We start from the raw sequence: 19,407 nt of genomic DNA, 5'->3' as shown, positions 1-19,407 counted from the left end.
ACCCCACTTGCTGAAGCGTGCTCGCAAGGAACTGCCAGTGGACCCAGTCGAAAGCCTTTTCGGCATCGACCGAGATCAAACAGGCAGGGATTTGGCATTTTTGGGCATAGTATTTCAAGGTAATGGTTTTAAGGCTGTTATGCCTGGCCTCTCTCTCAGGGGTAAACCTTACCTGGTTAAGATGGATCAGGTTAGATATCCGTGTCAAAAGACAATTGGCCACTTTGGCCATTTAGAGTATAAGCGAATATCAATATTGGTTAGTGAAATAGGGCGATAGCTACCACATAATGTAGGATCTTTTCCGGGCTTGAGTAGTACTATATGAGCTTCCAGGTCTTGTCTCGGGAAGGGAGAATCAGGGGAGATACTGTAGTGTTGTATGGTTTAGTAAGAAGCCGTAGGAGAGAGTTCTGAAAGAGCCGAATAGCCATCTGGCCCTGGGCTTTTATTAGACTTAAGAGAGGATATCGCCACCATCAGTTCATCATCTATAAATGGTCGCTGAAGCGCATGTGCTACAGTTGTAGGGATAGTCGGAAGTGCTGTGGTAGCGACATACTCATCTATTTTGGATTGAAATGTCTCTAATGACATAGTAAAAGGGCAATTGGGTAAGCTATATAATGTGGCATAAAACGATAGGAATAGCTCATATATTTCCTTAGGTTGATGAACAATCTGGCCACCTGGACGCTTGGGAATAGACGTAATACTATTCTTGGCATGGAGGGCTCTGGCCAACATCCCACTGGCTTGTTGGCCTCAACATAGAACAGCTTACGTATTTTGTCTCTTATGAACAAGGTCTTCTGTTTGATAAGGTGCAGTAATTTAAGTCTAGCGCCAGATAAGTTTTTTGGTTGGAGATTGGTTTTGTTTATGGGACCATTCCAGGTCAGCAATACGAAGTGCCAGCTCTTGCATCTGGGCAAGACAGGTTTGTTTAAGTCTAGAGCCATGCGTGATAAAAACCCCACGTAACACACATTTGAATGCCTTCCACTTGATCGGGACAGAGGTATCATCATTATCATAGTTAGAAATGAAATTGGAAATATTGGTGCGAATTTCTGTCGAGCATTTGTCATCTTGCAACAGTGAGTAGTTCAATCTCCATGTCCAGTCAAGACCAGGCAAATCGGGTAGGGAAAAGGACAGATATACTGGAGCATAGTCGGAGCACAATATGTTACTGATCCTACTTTGAGGTTGGTATGTCAAGGCTTAATGGCTTACAAGAGAAAGAATCAATGTGGGAGTAGGAATTATGAGCTGCAGACTAACGGCAATAATCCCTGTCCGTAGGGTGGAGAATGCGCCAAATATCCATCAAGTTATGTTGGTCAAGAAATCTCTTTAATCCATTCATTTGTGTGTATGAAATAAAGCTTCTGCCTGATGAAGTATCCAATGCAGGATTAAGGACACTATTGAAGTCTCCAGCGAGCGAAGTCCATTAGTTTATGGAGATATTGAACGGTTTGAGTTATTTGGTCCTGGTTAGGGACGTATGTTGGCCAGGGTATAGGTTTTGACACTAAGATTTTCAAAAACAAATATCTGTCAGGGTCCGAGTAGTAATCTAAAAGAGGATAGTTTACCGATTTTGTTTAAGGCAATCGCCACCCGTGTAGATTTCGAGTGATCATATGTACTATGGAGCCATGTCGGGTAGTATTTATTCTTCAATGAGGAAATATGGTTTGAGAAATGGGTCTCTTGAAAGAAAAATTACGCTGATTTTGGACTCATGTGAAATTCGTACAGTATCTGAGATCTCTTAACACAGTGGTCATCAACCTGGTTCTCAGGGCCCACTAACAGGCCAGGTTTGCAAAATGACTGAAATACATCACAGGTGATATAATTTTCTGCTCAGTATTCTAGTCTACATCCCCCCTAGGTAATACATAAAACCTGGCCTGTTAGTAGACCCTGAGGATAGGGTTGATGACCACTGTCTTAACAGGTTAATTTAAGCCACGGGCATTGAATGAGCACAAGTGAATAGTAGCAGCCTTCCGAGGGCCCCCCCATTGTGCAAGGGGTAGAGAGAAGAAGAAAAAGAAAGGGGGGGGGGGGGGAGATGAGAGATAAAGAAATGAGAAACGCGAACAAAGATGCTCATAAAGGATCTAGCACCACTTTGGGATGGAGGGGAGCTATGGAGATGATTGTGGAAGCCAACAGTTTTCTACTTGCCTTGAAAAGTCAAAACCATGCAGAAATTTGATTTCTACGAGGTAAGGGAAATGCATCTAATAAATTGTCAAAACAGCATCACACACTGCCACATAACAAGTACTAATGAACAATATATTATAAAGGAAGAGGGCCATCCTATCTCAGGATGGTTAGAACATGAAAAAAATATAAAAAAAAACACAATTAAGGAACAAAAAAAAGCATCATGTAAACACAACACACCCATTGTTTTACCTATTGGATTCACAAGGAGAGTATCCTGGTAGATTTGTAAAGCTCTCATAAGATAATGCTCAACACAACCCTATTTGATTCAGCAGATCCTATATATATATATATATATATATATATATATATATATATATATATATATATATATATATATATAATATATATGGTAAGGGTCCCACTCAAGATAGAAAACTAAGGGGAGGGGCATATTGGCAGTCATCCCCCAGGGTCCCCTTGGAATCCACATCAACATAGCTACTTTCAACCTGCCCCAAAGTAAGGTACGTCATAATGAAAACCCTACAGCTGAATGAAAAAAACATACTTGTATAGAAATATTTTAAGCAATACCTAAGCCTAAGTCTCATTGGTGAACAACAATAACTACAAACACACAAACATATAATTTTTATAAATTAAATTAATACATCCATGGTGAGTTATTATAGCTGACATGGTACCAGGCACAAAAACGCCAGAAACTGCATAATAGGATTAGCATTATTGCAGTAAAGGCAGTGTAGAACAAATTGCAGCTCTATAGAGAATGGGCCAGTAGTGTCAGAAACCATGAATCAGACCGAGACAGAAGTACAATTAAATCACACTTGTTTATTAAATAAAAATAAAAAGGTAAGTAGAAAAAGCGTAGTCAAAGCATAGCCAGAGTCCAGTAACCGGATAGAGTAGTCAGCCAGGCCAGAGTTCAATAACCAGATCGGGTAATCAGCCAGGCCAGAAGTCAGGGATCCAAGTAGAGCAGTATAAGGAGCCAGAAGGGATGTCAGCAAGCCAGTTATTAAACAGAACCGCAGGAGATGGTTTGTTGTGATGTGATCAAGGTAAAGGCAGAGGTAAAGTGAGCTGGACAGCTTTAAGTAGGCAGGTCAGATGAGCATGATCAGGAACAGCTGGTAACACTGGAGAAAGAAGAGAGCTGGCAATTAGCCGACAGCTGAGCGGCCAGCCCAGAGGAGGTAGGGCTAAGCCAGCCCTGACAGTACCCCCCTTCAATGACACCTCTCCCTCGGAGGGCCACCCAGCTTGAGGGGAAACAGTCTATGGAACTCGCGGAGGAGGACAGGGGCATGTACGTCAGATGATGAACCCCAGGCGCGTTCCTCCGGACCGTACCCCTTCCAATGCACCAGGTACTGTATGTGCCCACGGAACCTACGGGAGTTGACAATGAATTGTACCTCATACTCCTCATGGTTCTCAACCTGAATAGGGTAAATCGTGGTAAATCGGTTACAGACCAACGGTTTCAATAAGGAGACATGAAACACATTTGAGATGCGCATACTAGGAGGAAGATCCAACGCGTAAGGGTTAATCCTGCAAAGGATACAGAAAGGCCCAATAAACCGAGGTGCAAACTTCAGTGAGGGAACGTGAAGCCGGAGGTTGCGAGATGACAGCCAGACCCTGTCCCCAACCTGGTAGTAAGGCGCAGGCAGGCGTCTGCAGTCAGCATGGAGTCTACCTATCATTAGCATGACGCAAAGCCTCCTGGACTTATACCCAAGTGGAACAAAGACCACGGAGATGCTCCTCTAACGCAGGAATACTCTGCGGAACAAACGAGTCAGGCAACATGGAAGGTTGGAAACCATAATTCACCATAAATGGAGACAATCGGGAGGCAGAATTCAAGGCACTGTTGTGAGCAAACTCTGCCCATGGTAATAGGTCTGACCAGTTGTTATGGTGGTCAGAAATATAGCTACGTAGGAATTGCTCCAAGGACTGATTTGGCTTGCCCTGCGGCCCCATTAGACTGCGGGTGATACGCTGAAGAGAAAGCAAGCTGGATTTCCAACTGTGCACAAAAGGCTCGCCAGAACCGGGAGACAAACTGACTGCCCCTTTCCGAGACAATCAGCTTGGGTAGCCCATGTAAGCCAAAGATCTCCCAAGCAAAAATGGAAGCCAGTGCCTTAGAGGTAGGCAACTTCTTAAGTGGAATACAATGACACATCTTTGAGAAACGGTCAACCACCATAAGGATAACAGTGTTGCCTTGGGAGTTGGGAAACTCCACAATGAAATCCATAGACAGGTGAGTCCAGGGCCTCTCTCCATTGGATATGGGTTGTAGGAGGCCCACTGGAAGTTGTTGTGGAGTCTTACTCTGAGCTCACATGGGACAGGCAGCTATGAAATCAGTAACAGAAGCCCATAGACTAGGCCACCAGAATTGTTGGGAAATGGCCCAAATTAGTTCATTCTTCCCAGGATGGCCAGCTGCCTTAAGAGAATGGTAAGTCTGGAGCACAGCATCATGGAGACTCTCTGGGACAAAGTAGCAATCACAAGGTTTCTCAGGAGGAGCATGGACCTGAGCAGCAAGATTTTTTTCACCCAAAGGAAAAGTAGGACTGGTGCAAACCGTTGCCAAGATATGGTCAGGAGGAATCGTAGGAACCGGAAACGACTCCAACTTGGAAGTGGAGGAAAATTGTCGTGACAAGGCATCAGCCCTTACATTCTTAATACCGGGTAAGAATCAGACAATGTAATTAAAGCTCGACAAGAAAAGAGCCCATCATGCCCTTCTGGGAGAGAGTCGCTTGGCCTCAGACAAGAATGTAAGATTCTTATGGTCAGTAAGAATAAGAACAGGCAGAGTGGTACCTTCAAGGAGATGCCTCCATTCTTTCAGGGCTAAAATGATCGCCAACAGCTCTCTGTCACCAATCTCATAATTGCACTCAGCAGGTGACAATTTCTTGGAAAAGTAGCCACACGGATGCATAGCTCTCAGGGTTAGGACATTGAGACAGAAGGGTGCCAACTCCAGTCTCGGAAGCATCAACTTCTAGGATAAAAGGCAACGTAGGATCAGGATGTGCCAACACAGGAGCAGAAACAAAGGCAGCCTTGAGAGTCTCAAAGGCCTTAATGGACTCTAGAGACCAACTCTGTGGGTTACCGTCCTTTCTGGTCCTATCAGTCAGGGGCTTGACTAGAGATGAAAAGTTACAAATAAACTTCCGATAGTAGTTAGCGAAACCCAGGAAACGCTGCAGGGGACGTAAACCCACGGGTCGAGGCCACTGTAGGACTGCCGAAAAGTTTTTCGATTGACCCAGAGAAACCAGCAGTGGAAATGACATAGCCCTGGAATGTAACCTGTTCACGATAGAACTCGCACTTCTCCAGTTTACAATAGAGATTGTTCTCTCTTCGTTTCTGAAGCACACGACAGACATCTGTGTGGTGGCTCTCCAGGGACTTGGAAAATATGAGGATATGATCGAGATAAACCACCACAGATATAAATGCAACAGATGCAACAAATCTTTGAGGACATTGTTAATAAATTCTTGGAAAACTGCCAGGCCTCACAAAGGCCAAAAGGCATTACCAGGTATTCATAATGGCCTGTTCTGGTATTAAATGCAGTCTTCCACTCGTCGCCCTCCTTAATGAGCACGAGATTGTATGCCCCTTTCAAGTCAAGCTTTGTGAAAACCGTTGCTCCCTTGAGGCAGTCAAATAACTCTGTAATCAATGGAATCGGGTAGGCATTCTTAATTGTGACATGATTGAGACCCCTATAATCTATACAAGGTCTCAGTTCACCGCTCTTCTTCTTCACAAAGAAGAAACCAGCACCAGCAGGAGACGAGGATTTGCGGATGAAACATCGAGAAAGTGTATCAGCAACATACTTCTCCATGGCCTTATCCTCCAAGACCGACAAAGGGTAAACCCGGCCACGAGGAGGTATGGCACCAGGTTGAAGGTCAATTGCGCAGTCATAAGACCGGTGTGGAGGAAAATGACCTGTTTGACCTTTATCAAAGATAAAATCGCGGTACTCCTCTGGCAGGGAGGGGAGTGAGGAGGTGCACAGGACCTTGGATACCTTCAGGAAGCATGGCTCACTGCATTGTGGTGACCAGGAGAGAACCTCAGCATGGAACCAATCAAAAGAGGGCTTGTGCTTCTGTAACAAGGATAACCAATAACCAGCGGAAACCTGGGTGAGGAAATAACTTTGAATTTAATTCTCATGGTGAAGAGGCCCTACGGTCATGGACAACGGAACCGTCTCATGAGTCACATGGGCAGGCTGTAAAGGTCTCCCGTCAAGAGCCTCAATGGCAAGTGGAGTGTCACGCATCTGCAGCGGAATCGAGTGCTGCGAAACAAATGCAACATCAATGAACAGGCCTGCAGCCCCAGAGTAGATTAGAGCCTGTATCTCAATGGACGACTCAGCCCAAGAAAGGGTGACCGAAACCAGGGGCTTATCCTTCTGGATGACTGGGGATGAAACAACGCCATCTAAGGTCTGTCCATGACAGGACCTCAAGGTTCAGGCGTTCCCTGGACGGGTAGGACAAGACTTCAAGAAGTGACCTGCCTGGCCACAATAAAAGCACAATCACTCCCTCCTCATAAAGGCGCTCTCATCCGCAGAGAGACGCGTGAAGCCCAGGTGCATGAGTTCATCTTCACTGACCGACTCGGTACCAGGAGGCATGGGAGGTGAGGGAGGCATGGATGAGACTACAATGCTCAGAGGCAAACATACAGGAGGCTTCCGCAAGCACTCCTTAAGAGAAAGTCTCTGAGTCTGGAGTCAATGAGGATGGCAAACGAGATCAAGCTCTCCAGCTCAGTGGGTATATCTCGGGCTGCTATCTCATCCTTGATGGAATCCGAGAGACCATGAGAAAAAGCAGCCATGAGGGCCTCATTGTTCCAAGCAACCTCTGCTGTCAGAGTACGGAATTCAATGTCGTAGTCGGCAACAGTTCTCGTACTCTGATGGACACGAGGCACTTGGCAGCAGAAGCGGAGCTCGTGGGAACGTCAAATACCCTTTTCAAGGACGCCACAAACTGAAGGTAACTCAAGACAACAGGTTTTTGTTTCCCATAGAGGGTTATCCCAGGCCAAGGCTCTCTCAGAAGGCAAAGATATCACAAAACCTTCTTTGCTTCTGTTCGTGAGAAATACCTGGAGCAGCATCTCAAAGTATATCTCAACCTGATTGAGAAACCCTCTGCATTGAACTGGATCAACCCCAAATTGCTGGGGAAGCGGAGCGGAACCAAACATACCTCTTATAGAGGTAATACTCAAGGCGGGTGCCTGCACAGAGACTGGTGCAGCAGGGGCGGCCTGCGACTCAGGTTGTACCGGAGAAGCCACCGCGGGGGATTCCAGGTGAGCCGTGCGACTCAGGAGCGTTTGTAACGCCATGGCAAACTAATCCATGCGGTGATCTTGCTCATCCAATCTGGAAAAAAATATTGCCAACAAGTGGATTGACTGTATCTTCTGAAATCATGGCCTTGGCCTACTGTCAGAAACCATGAATCAGACCGAGACAAAAGTACAATTAAATAAAAAGGTAAATAGAAAAAGTGTAGTCAGAGCATAGTCAGAGTCCAGTAACCGGATCGAGTAATCAGCCAGGCCAGAGTTCAATAACCAGATCGGGTAATCAGCCAGGCCAGAAGTCAAGGGTCCAAGTAGAGCAACAGCAAGCAGGATAAGGAGCCAGAAGGGATGTCAGCAATCCAGTCTTTAAAAAGAACCGCAGGAGATGGTTTCTTCTGATGTGACCAAGGCGAAGGCAGAGGTGAAGTGAGCTGGACAGCTTTAAGTAGGCAGGTCAGACGAGCATGATCAGGAACAGCAGGTAACACTGGAGAGAGATGAGAGCTGGCAAATAGCCGACGGCTGAACAGCCAGCCCAGAGAAGGAAGGGCTAAGCCAGCCCTGACAAGTAGATTGCGGCCTGGATTTGTTTCTGGTAGAAGACCGTTACCTGCACTGTCGGACTGGAGGATCAGCGGGAATATTATCCAGCGCTAACTAGAGCTGCACGATTCTGGCCAAAATGAGAATCACAATTTGATAGAATGTTTTAAAACTTAGCAGACTGCCCAGACTTTGACTTTTGATGCCAGAGAGCAGAGGGAAAATTCTCTGCATAACTAAGATCGGGAAACCCTTTGAGATCACAACGGGGTGCAAACCGCGATAATGATTCATGACGATTAATCATGTAGCTCTAGCGCTAACCAATCAGGCAGGTCAATGGGTACAATGTCGAGAAAGCGGAAAACCTCTGGCAGGTCATTCAAAAAGACACTTGTGAAGGTGAATAGTGAGGCCAAAAAGGTAGTTCCAGACATAAGTGCCACCACAGTCCCTAATTTTCTCGAGCATCCGGAAAGGAGGTGGATAGTAGTTAAAATTGAACAGGGCCCATATTACAAGCACGCTGTATAATATCCTCTTTCATAAGGAAAAAATGCACCCTGCATGGGACATCTCTTGGTTGGGTGTGTTTACTGGGGACATTAATTCTGTGCACCCTATCCATTTCAATAGGCGATGAGGCAGGCCTGCCCAAGATTTCATTAAAGATACCAATAACCGTTTTCTGTAAGTCCTATGGTTTAATGTTGTCTGGGGTGCCGTGTAGCTTAATATTTTTTTGCCTATGCTTGTTCTCTAGCTTATCATGCTGTAAACGTAGGTGGGTCATAGCAGCCTGCTGGTGTTTATGCAAGTTTTTCAGGGTGTTTTTAACCTGTGCACAATGGTATCTCATTCAGTAGAGAACTCAAAGGAACGTCAAGAGCCTTTACATTTTGGGTCACTGTAGTAATATCCTGACGCAAGGGTGAAACCATCCTAGCTGTAATGGCTTCCATATCCTGTCTCGTGGAGAGAGACAACAGGATAGCTTACATTTCAGCAGGTGATAATATAACAGGAGAAGCAGGGACAGCTACAGCGCCAGTGTGTGTAAGTAACCAACATCCTAGGCTGTGTAGAGTTAGTAGGCACATCTTCCCTGAGCAAGGCTGGTATGTCTGAGAGGCTGGAACCCATAGGGGATGGAGCCCTTTTGCCAGCAGAAGGAAGCAGTGTATGACTGCCTAGCTGCTGCATTTATGTTGGAGGTGCCACACCGACCCTTGTGGTGGTGCCTGGAACCATGTTGTCACGGGAGGCAGAAAGAGTTGGCGGCGTTTCCACTGCACATCTTCGCCCAACCCCCACCCCTTCCCCCCGGACTGCTGTATAGCCATAGATCGTCTCTATGAAGGCCTCGGACAGCTCTCTTATCGGGTAGGAAAAACTTTAGAGCCGGGACCACCACCGCTGCTCCACCTCCACACCACAGATAGATTACCACCCGACAATACCTACAAATCTCTGACAAACGGGGGATCGCTGGTGACCAGATAGAGCAAGGGTTAGATGCAGAGGAAACAGGGAGGCTAATGGCGACTGCTGTGGTGTAGAAAGATGGCTGCTACCCAGAGCTGGTCCTGTGAATTGAATTACTGTGAACTCCGATGGCAGTGTAGTGAGTGAACGTGTGTAGAAGAGGCAGGCAGATCAGGACTGAGTGACACTGGAGCAGTAAAGAAAGGTGTAAATACTGCGCAATAAAATCGAAAAAATAAAGTGAATGTGTAACCTAGCAGCCAACACTGCTATAGGCCAAAAGCATCAAAATAAATGTGAAAAAAAGTGTAGCACTATGTTACAATTAGAATGACACAACGTGGACGAGAATCACTGAGAACATTCCATATACAGTAGGTGACTGCGATATTGTGTCAATCTCTACGAGCTCCATCGCGGGAGCCAGCGCTGAGCTGGCTCGCATCGGGAAAGGAATTATTTTCCTTTACCGATAAGCGACAAGCATCGCTGGCCGGGTTGACACTGGTGCGGGGATCCGAATTGGATTCCTGCCAATACCAGGCACTGTTTGGTATGAATCCACCCCAAAGCACCTTGTCCCCATGTTGATGAGGACAAGGGCCTCTTCCCGACAACCCTGGCCGTTGGTTGTCGGGGTCTGCGGGCGGGGGGCTTATCGGAATCCGGGAGCCCCTTTAATAAGGGGGCCCCGGATACCGGCCCCCCACCCTATGTGAATGAGTATGGGGTACAATGTACCCCTACCCATTCACCTGTGAAAAAAATATGCAAAGAAACACACACACAAGGGTTAAAATAGTTTATTGCACAGCTCCGGGGGTCTTCCATTTTCGGGGGTCTTCTCGCCGGACTCCTCCGCTATTTTCTGCTAGCTCTTTTACTAGCTGAGGAGCCCGGCAATCTTCTTTGCCGCCGCCCTTTTCTTTCGACTTCAGGGGTCTTGTCCCCCTCTTTGGTTCTTCTTGCCGGGCCACCGCTTCTTCTTCCAGCTCTTTTACTAGCGGTGGCCCGGCCTTCTGTCGCCGCCGCCGCCGCCGACTTCCGTTCTTCTTCTGGAGATGTTGACTCGACGCTCTCTCCGGCCGCAATGCCAGGGACGGGGTGCGCGGCGACTTATATCGGGACAAGGGGGGAGTCATCGTTTGATGTCACATGGTGACCCCGCCCCCTTACAATGTCACATTCCCGGAGGATGCTGGGACTGTGACATCGTAAGGGGGTGGGGTCACCATGTGACATCAACCGATGACCCCGCCCCTTGTCCCTATATAAGTCGCCGAGCACCCCGTCCCTGGCATTGCGGCCGGAGAGAGCGTCGAGTCAACATCTCCAGAAGAAGAAGAACGGAAGGCGGTGGCGACAGAAGACCGGGCCACCGCTAGTAAAAGAGCTGGAAGAAGAAGCAGTGGCCCGGCAAGAAGAACCGAAGAGGGGGACAAGACCCCCGAAGTCGGAAGAAGAGGGCGGCGGTGCCAAAGAAGAATGCCGGGCTCCTCCGCTAGTAAAAGAGCTAGCAGAAAAAAGTGGAGGAGTCCGGCGAGAAGACCCCCAAAGACGGAAGACCCCCGGAGCTGTGCAATAAACTATTTTAACCCTTGTGTGTGTGTGTGTGTGTGTTTTTTTTTTTTTTTTTTGTACATTTTTTTTCACAGGTAAATGGGTAGGGGTACATTGTACCCCATACTCATTCACATAGGGTGGGGGGCCAGTATCCGGGGGCCCACTTATTAAAGGGGGCTCCCGGATTCCGATAAGCCCCCTGCCCGCAGACCCCAACAACCAATGGCCAGGGTTGTCAGGAAGAGGCCCTTGTCCTCATCAACATGGGGACAAGGTGCTTTAGGGTGGGGGCCACGCGCCCCCCCTTCCCCAAGGCACCCCCCATGTTGAGGGCACACGGCCTGGTACGGCTCAGGAGGGGGGGCGCTCGCTCATCCCCACCCCCTTTCCTGACCGGCCGGGCTGCATGCTCGGATAGGGGTCTGGTATGGATTTTGGGGGGACCCGCGCCGTTTTTTTCGGTGAAGGGGATTCCCCTTAAAATCCCTATGGACCTAAGGGCCTGGTATGCCCCGAGAAGGCATGCAGGCTTCATGAGTGAGGCGACATTATCTCCTCGCTCTGGCTGTTATAGGAAAATAAAATTTTCCTATTGCAGCCAGCGCAATGGTATCGCGCTGGTTAGAGAAGCCTGTCGCCGGGAACCAGCGCGATACTGTCCCGCTGGAAACACAATATCGGCAGCACCTACTGTAATGACACAATATGTACGTGAACCTTTGAAGAAAACTGAATACAAAACAGTGTTGAATATTCAAAAATAAGTGAATCACCGAAACAAAGTGAATGTGTGTAAAATGAGTCTATCAGAAAAGTCCAAACAGTCCTTTGATGCACAATATTACTTAAATTTTATTTTAGCCACGCCAACGTAACGTCCTTATACACCTGCATTCCCCATCATAGAGGGATGGAAGCTGTACAGGGAGTTTTGCGACGTGAACCCACCCTGGCCACACCTCAAGTTGTTTTTATATTAGTGTTATTAGAATTTGCAACCCAACACAACTATTTTTGGTTCGATGGTCAATTTTATTTGCAGGTGAAAGGTGTGGCAATGGGGGCAAAATTTGCCACCAGTTTGGCCTACCTGTTTATGGCCAGGTGGGAGGAGGATGTTGTCTATGCTCTGGATTACCCACAGTTGTAACTTTGGGCCAGGTTTATAGACGACGTCCTCCTCCTATGGGCTGTTAATTTGGAATCTTTAGAGGAATTCTCCTCAGTCCTTGACGATAATGATAGAGGGATTTTTTGACCTACCAATCTAGTTCATCCAGGATTAATTTTCTGGACCTTATCGAGAAGTCGGAACAACAATTTATTCTAAGTACCCCTTTTAAACCTACGGATAAAAACCTGTTTATACCTATCGATAGTTTTCTTCAAAGGTTCATGTACATATTGTGTCAGTCTAGGGAATGTTCTCAGTGGTTCACGTCCACATTGTCATTCTTATTGTAATATAGCGCTACACTTTTTCACACTGTAGCAGTAGCCACGCACCGCCACCCCACCCCACATGAATTTAGATGGTGACAGGTGCACAAGGTCACTAAGTGGCACTTTATATACAGCTTAGCTATTGCCATACTACTTCTTACATGTCTGGCATTCTAAATTGTTGTCTTTAAAGGAGGGTAAGTTTTAAGCAATGCCTTTTGGGAAAATGATATCTTGGGTTTTAAACTTTTTAAATTACTTAGTATCCATTTTAAGGCATGGTTTAATCTTCACTGTGGCATTAAATCATATTTGAAGAAGGGTACTGAGTGTATCTGAAAGATTGCACCTCAAAATATATTCAGTTAGCCACATGAAAGCTATCACTTACATTTTGACTTTGCTGCTTCTGCCCATGGCAAACCTGTATACCGCTACAAACGATGATTGCACTATGAAAAATGACAATAATACCTTTTCTCATACAGGAACTGAGATTTAAATATTATTCATATTCTTGTTGAGCATAATTTTACATTGATGACTTAATGGAAAAGTAGAGAATGAATAAGGGTAGTAATCCTACCCCATTTTAAGCATGATGTTTATTCCTTAGTGAAACACCCCTTTAGGTCATCCGATATTTCAGCAATTGATGTTAAAAGCTTGTTTAAAAACAGAATACATGTTTATTTCTTTTGTAGTCTGAGTATTGTAGACCTGAGTTTGCCGGATCTGCAGGACACAGGACACGTTGATGTCTTCAAAAATTCTCGCAAAAAGAAAAGAATGAACAGTTCTCAGTTTGAGAGAGAAGTAGATGAAAAGTTGCCAAAAAACAAAGGTAAGGGCCTTTATCTTTATTATCAGACTTTTATGCACTTCAGCTCTCGTACATGTATACCCCTCCCTCCATAGAACAGATCAGTTTTGACATTTTTGCTATGGTTCTATTTATTTAGTGATGACACAATATACTGTAAATGTTTTTTTTTTTTTGGAATCAAGACTTTTTACAGTGATATATATTTATTATTATTTTTTTTATTTTATTTCTATGCAATCTCTATACGGAAATTTGTGGAAAAAAATACACTTTTTGATGTTTGTTTTTCTTTATTATACATTACAAGACACGTGACATTCAGTTTGCATCATATATACTCGGGGAGTACAACTGGGGAAGTCAATGGTGGAGAAGGATCTGGGTGTTCTGGTAGATCACAAGCTTATTAATAAAAGCATGCAGTGCCAAACTTCGATTTCCAAAGTGAGCAAAATCATTTCTTGTAATAAGAGGTATGGACGGCAGTGATAAAGAGATCATTTTTCCCCTGTACAAATCATTAGTAAGATCTCATCTGGAATATGCAGTTTGTTTTTTTGGGCCCCAGATCACAAAAAGGATATTTGGGAAACTGGGGAAAGTGCAGAGGAGGTCAACCAAACTGTTACAAGGCATGGGAAAGCTTGGCAATGGGGAAACGTTAGCTGACTGAGTTTCTTCTCTTGAGAAGAGAAGATTAAGGTGGGACATGATCAACATGTATAAATACCTTAGTGGTCCATATAGTGAACTGGATGTAGAGTTGTTCATTTTAAGGTCATCACAGAGGGCACTCTTTGTTTGGAGGAAAAGAGAATTAATCTCCAAATACAGAAAGGCTTATTCATAGTAAGATCTGTGAATATGTGGGATAAATGTCTTCAAGAGCTGGTTATGAGCCAGCTCAGTAGAGTATTTGTTTTTAAAAGGCCTGGATTATTTTCTTAAATGCACATAATATAACTGGATACTAATATAGGTATAGTTGACAGGGAATTGCCTTTTGGGGGAATTGCCTTTTGGGAGATCAAAAAGGAATTTTCTTTCTCGTACATCACGGGACACAGAGACTCAGTAATTACTGGTGGGTTATAGGGTATCCGTAGGTGATTGGATACTGGCACACCCTAGACAGGAAGTTCAATCCCCCATATAACCCCTCCCCCTACTGGAGGTACCTCAGTTTTTTCGCCAAGTGTCTTAGGTGTTGGTCACAAGTAAAAATGTGCTGTGCTGAGCTCCGCTGGAATATCCTTACTGGTGCCAGCTTTGCAACCGGATCCATTCAAAGTGTCTTTTCCAGACCGAATTGGATGGTACCCGGGCTTCGTGTCCAAAGAAACAAGGTTTTACCTGTAACGCTTCTCTTTTTGGAGAGCTGGACCCTAGGATCCAGTATTTGTTTTTTTCAGCCATATTCCTGGCAGGGTGCTTGATGGGCCCAGAACTGCAGATCCCCCTATTCAAGGGGGCGCCAGTCTCTGAAGGTTTTTTCCTAATGTGAGAGGTGAAGATTGGGTCTGTTATTCAGACCCTGCAGCTGGATAAGGTAAGGCAGACTTCTCAAGAATTTTTCTAATTCTAGTAGGTTTTCTCCTTTTAAGTGAATGTATGCTATGCCTATAGTCGCCACCGCGGGCTGCCAAGAGCACATGCCTTTTCATGCCTGATCTGTCTGCTTGATGTCCACGCTCTTTGCTCCTCCAACCATGCTCCAGGATGGATGAAGGTAAGGGTTTTTTTTTCCTTCTGGGATTCTCCCTCCACGGATTAGGGGGCTGAGACGGGCCTGGGCAGAGCGAGGTAATATACCCCACCACCCACCGCCGTCCACCGCCATTACAACGGCTTCACATCTACCGGCCCTTCCCTCTCCTCTGTCCCAGCCTCCCATCCATGCTTACCAGCAGGGTTAGAGCCTCTGCTTGTGCGGGAAACGCTTGTTTTTAAAAACGAGCGAGGGGGGTGCAAGTGGTCAGAGGAGGGGGGGTGGAGCACTAGGCTACATAGGCTTTAAAGTGCACTCTTTTTCGGATGCGCACACAGCCTATGGAGGGACACAGAGCTGACAGGCGCATGTGAGTGTGGGAGACACAGGCATTCCCAGGCAGCATTTACTGGCACCAGACTGAGTCTTAAGTAGCAGCGGCAGTTGCTGAACTACAGCAACAGTGCATTTTTTTGTGTGGTACCTTTACCTTTTGTTGCTTTGCACTATGGGTAAAAGAAGTACAAGTATCCCGAAGAATAGGGGCTCTAAGGGGTCCCCTTCAGGCTTTCAGGACCCCCCTCTGCTGCACCTTCCCCCCCCTGCAGGACTGGCCAGGGAGAGCTGTCGGGGTCAGGGGCTGCAGCTGCTTCTGGCATTTCAGCCCCTGTGTACATTACACAGGAGGTTTTTTCCTCAACCATAAACAGTTTAGAGGAAAGATTAGTGGCCTTAATTGCATCTTCACTCAGTGGAAGAACATGCACTAGGCCCCCCACTGTCACCCAGGACCCTCAGAGTGAGGAACTCTGGGATAAAGGAGAGGAATCCCCCTCAGACCCCTTTCACACTGGGTCGTTTTTCTGGCATTTTTCATGCGCTTTAGCGTTAAAAAAAGCGCCTAAAAGAAGCTGCAACTGCAATCCCAATGTAAAAGCCCGAGTGCTTTCACACTGAGGCAGGGCATCAAAAAAAGTCCTGCAGGCAGCTTCTTTGCAGCGCTTTTGGAGTGGTGAATACAACGCTCCTAAAGCGCCCCCTTCCCATTGAAATCAATGGGAAGCGCCTGTAAAACGCCTTAAAAGCGCCTGAAAAACGCTATTGGCGTTTTGTGGGCGCTTTTAACCCTTTATTTGGCCACTAGCAGGGGTTAAAAGCGCCACAATAACTCTCGAAAAATGCTGGTAAAGCGCTGCTAGTTTAAGCGGCGTTTTACGAGCGTTTCTTCGGGTGCTGACGTTGTGAAAGGACTCTTAAAGCACTTGGGCTTTCACATTGGGACTGCAGATGAGGCTTCTTTCAAGCGCTTTACAGGCGCTTTTTTTAACGCTAAAGCGCTTGAAAAATGCCTGAAAAACACCCCAGTGTGAAAGGGGTCTCAGAGGATTGGGAGGAAACTGATGATTCCACTTCTGAGGAATCTAGTGGAGAAGCCTCTTCAGCTTCTCAGGATGAGTAAATGGTGCAAATTCTTGCTGGATTGGTCCATTCCATGTTTAAGTTACTCATACCTGAGTCAGTTAAAGAACCCACTTCTTGTTTGGGTTCACTGAAACCTCCTCAAACTGCACATGCTTTTCCTGTTCATGGTTTGCTGGGAAAGCTTATCTATTCTGAGTGGGATCACCCAGATAAAAAAATTTTTCCTCCTAAAATGTTTTCTACACTTTATCCTATGGAGGAAAAATTTACTAAGAGGTGGGGTATACCGGCAGCTGATGCCACCATTTCCTCCGTAAACAAAAGCCTGACCTGTCCTGTTGAAAACGCTCAGATGCTTAGGGATCCAACTGATAAGAAAATGCAATTCCTATTAAAAAAAATGTTCTGCTTGGCAGGTTCAGTGGCAGCAATTTGAGTCTGTCAATATTTGAGAGACCATGTTAAACAGGTGCTTAAGGCCTTACCTGAATAGCAAGCTCGGGGGTTAGCTAACCTTACGGCGGCTCTGTGTTTTGCTGTTGATGCTATCAGAGATTCTATCCTTCAGACATCTCGCCTTACGCTTGGATTGGTACAAATGCGTAGAATCTTGTGGCTGAAAAATTGGTCAGCCGAATCACCATGTAAGAAACTCCTGGCGGGATTTCCCTTTCATGGTGCAAAACTGTTTGGAGAGGACTTGGACAATTATATCCGAAGGATCTCTAGTGGGTAAAGCACCCTTTTACCAGTCAAGAAAAGGTGTAAACGTCCCTCCTTTAAACGGGCGCTTTCTCCAGTGCCAGGGGCATCAGCCTCCAGGCAGTCATGACGGCCTCCTCCGTCAAGCTCTAAGGTTAAAACTCAGTCAACCCTGGGGACAAAAGAAGTCCTGGGGGAAAAGGTCTTCAAGACAAAATGCTAAGACCTCCTTATGAAGGGGCGCCCCCACTCACTCGAGTGGGGGGAAGACTACTAAAGTTCTCAGGGCTCTGGCAGGAGGAATTTCGGGCCAAATGGGTGGTCTCCACAATAACTCTAGGTTACAAACTAGAATTCCGAGAATTCCCTTCTCCTCGTTTCCTCAGGTCAAATGTACCCAGAGAAAAATAAGTCTCTCCTAGCGTTGAAGCGACTATTGTCGCAAAAAGTTATCATGGTAGTTCCCATGCAAGAGCAAGGAATGGGGTTTTATTCAAACCTTTCGACGGTACCGATGCCAAATGGATATGTCAGACCCATTCTAGATCTCAAAGATCTAAATCGATTTCTAGAGATACGGTCTTTTCGCATGGAATCGATCCGATCGGTAGTCTCCATCCTACAAGGAGGAGAACTTCTGCCATCAATAGACATCAAGGATGCGTACCTGCATGTACCCATTTTCCCTGCTCATCAAAAGTTCCTGCGTTTTGAAGTAGAAAAACGCCACTTTCAGTTCGTAGCTCTGCCTTTCGGGCTAGCTACTGCGCCTCGGGTGTTTACAAAGATCTTGGCCACTCCTCTGGCCAGATTAAGGGCCCAAGGTATAATGATAATAGAATACCTAGACGACTTGCTCTTGATAGACCGGTCGGAAGCCCGTCTGGACCAAAATTTGGTCACCACAATCCACTACCTGGAACGCTTAGGTTGGGTCCTCAACTTAGAGAAGTCTTCTTTAAAACCAGTAAGAAGACTAAAGTATTTGGGTCTGGTCATAGATATAGCCCAGCAGAGGGTATTCCTACCCCAAGCAAAGATCAGTGCTATAAGAGAACTGATTTAGGTAGTCAGGGCAAAGAAGGGTCCTTCTATTCATCTATGTATGAGGTTGTTGGGGAAGATGGTGGCTTCATTTGAAGCAGTTCCCTATGCGCCATCTCATTCAAGGCTACTGCAAAACAGTATCCTATCAGCCTTAAACAAGAAGGTTCAGGCGTTAGATTTTCCGAAGCATCTTTCCCCTACAACGTGTTGGAACCTCAGCTGGTGGCTGATACCCGAAAAACTGCGGAAAGGAAAATACTTTTTACCCAGTTACCTGGAGAGTGGTAACAACAGATGCCAGTCTTTCGAGTTGGGGGGCAGTCCTGGAACAGATGACTGTGCAAGGGATATGGTCCAGGACCGAGAGGGCCTTACCCATCAACATTCGGGAGATCCGTACGGCCTATCTTGCCCTAAAACCTTGTCTTGTCTTGACCTTGTATTGTGGGGACTGACAGAGTGTGCAATGTACAGGGATAGGGACAATTATAGACCCTCAGGTTGAACTGGATGGACTGGTGTCTTTATTCAACCTAACTACCTATGAAAAGCCTGGACACTCAGGTTACAGGGTTGCCCTGTCAGGATCCAGTCCGACAATGCCACAGCAGTGGCTTATATCAATCACCAAGGGGGCACCAAGAGTCGTGCAGCTAAGGAAGAGGTAAACCAGATCTTAATCTGGGCAGTAAGACATGTGCCATGCATATCGGCAGTTTTCATTCCGGGGGTAGACAACTGGCAGGCGGACTACTTGAGCCGCCAGCAGCTAGTGCCAGGGGAATGGTCTCTCCACCCGATGTCTTTTTGGCCATATGCCAGAGGTGGGGGGGGGGGGGGGGGGTTCCGGATTTAGATCTCTTTGCGTCCAGGTTCAACAACAAGGTCGACAACTTTGTTTCAAGAGTGAGGGATCCTCTTGCATGCGGGACAGATGCGTTGGTTACTCCATGGAATCAGTTATCTGATTTATGCGTTCCCTCCTATTCTGCTACTGCCAAGACTGCTTTGCAGGATCAGGCAGGAAAAAAAGTCAGTGCTTCTGGTG

The 19,407-nt window shown here is 46.2% G+C and overlaps 1 protein-coding gene across 3 annotated transcripts in view; it reads left to right on the top strand.

The window, feature by feature from the left end:
- The window catches only part of CENPT (centromere protein T), a 561,799-nt gene that overhangs the window by 196,346 nt on the left and 346,046 nt on the right, over nucleotides 1-19,407 (top strand). For all 3 annotated transcript variants that reach the window (XR_013263258.1, XM_077457969.1, XM_077457960.1), the window contains one exon: nucleotides 13,359-13,498. Coding sequence is in view for 2 of the 3 variants with exons in the window: in XM_077457969.1 (XP_077314095.1) it covers nucleotides 13,359-13,498 (140 nt within the window). In the remaining variant the exon portion in view is untranslated. The remainder of the gene's footprint in view (nucleotides 1-13,358; nucleotides 13,499-19,407) is intronic.

The sequence above is a fragment of the Lithobates pipiens genome, unplaced genomic scaffold, assembly GCF_037356315.1.
Source record: "Lithobates pipiens isolate NorthernLeopardFrog02 unplaced genomic scaffold, aLitPip1_a1.2 Scaffold_10, whole genome shotgun sequence".
In the NCBI taxonomy this organism is placed as follows: Eukaryota; Metazoa; Chordata; class Amphibia; order Anura; family Ranidae; genus Lithobates; species Lithobates pipiens.
This window is presented reverse-complemented; position numbering and strand designations above follow the sequence as displayed.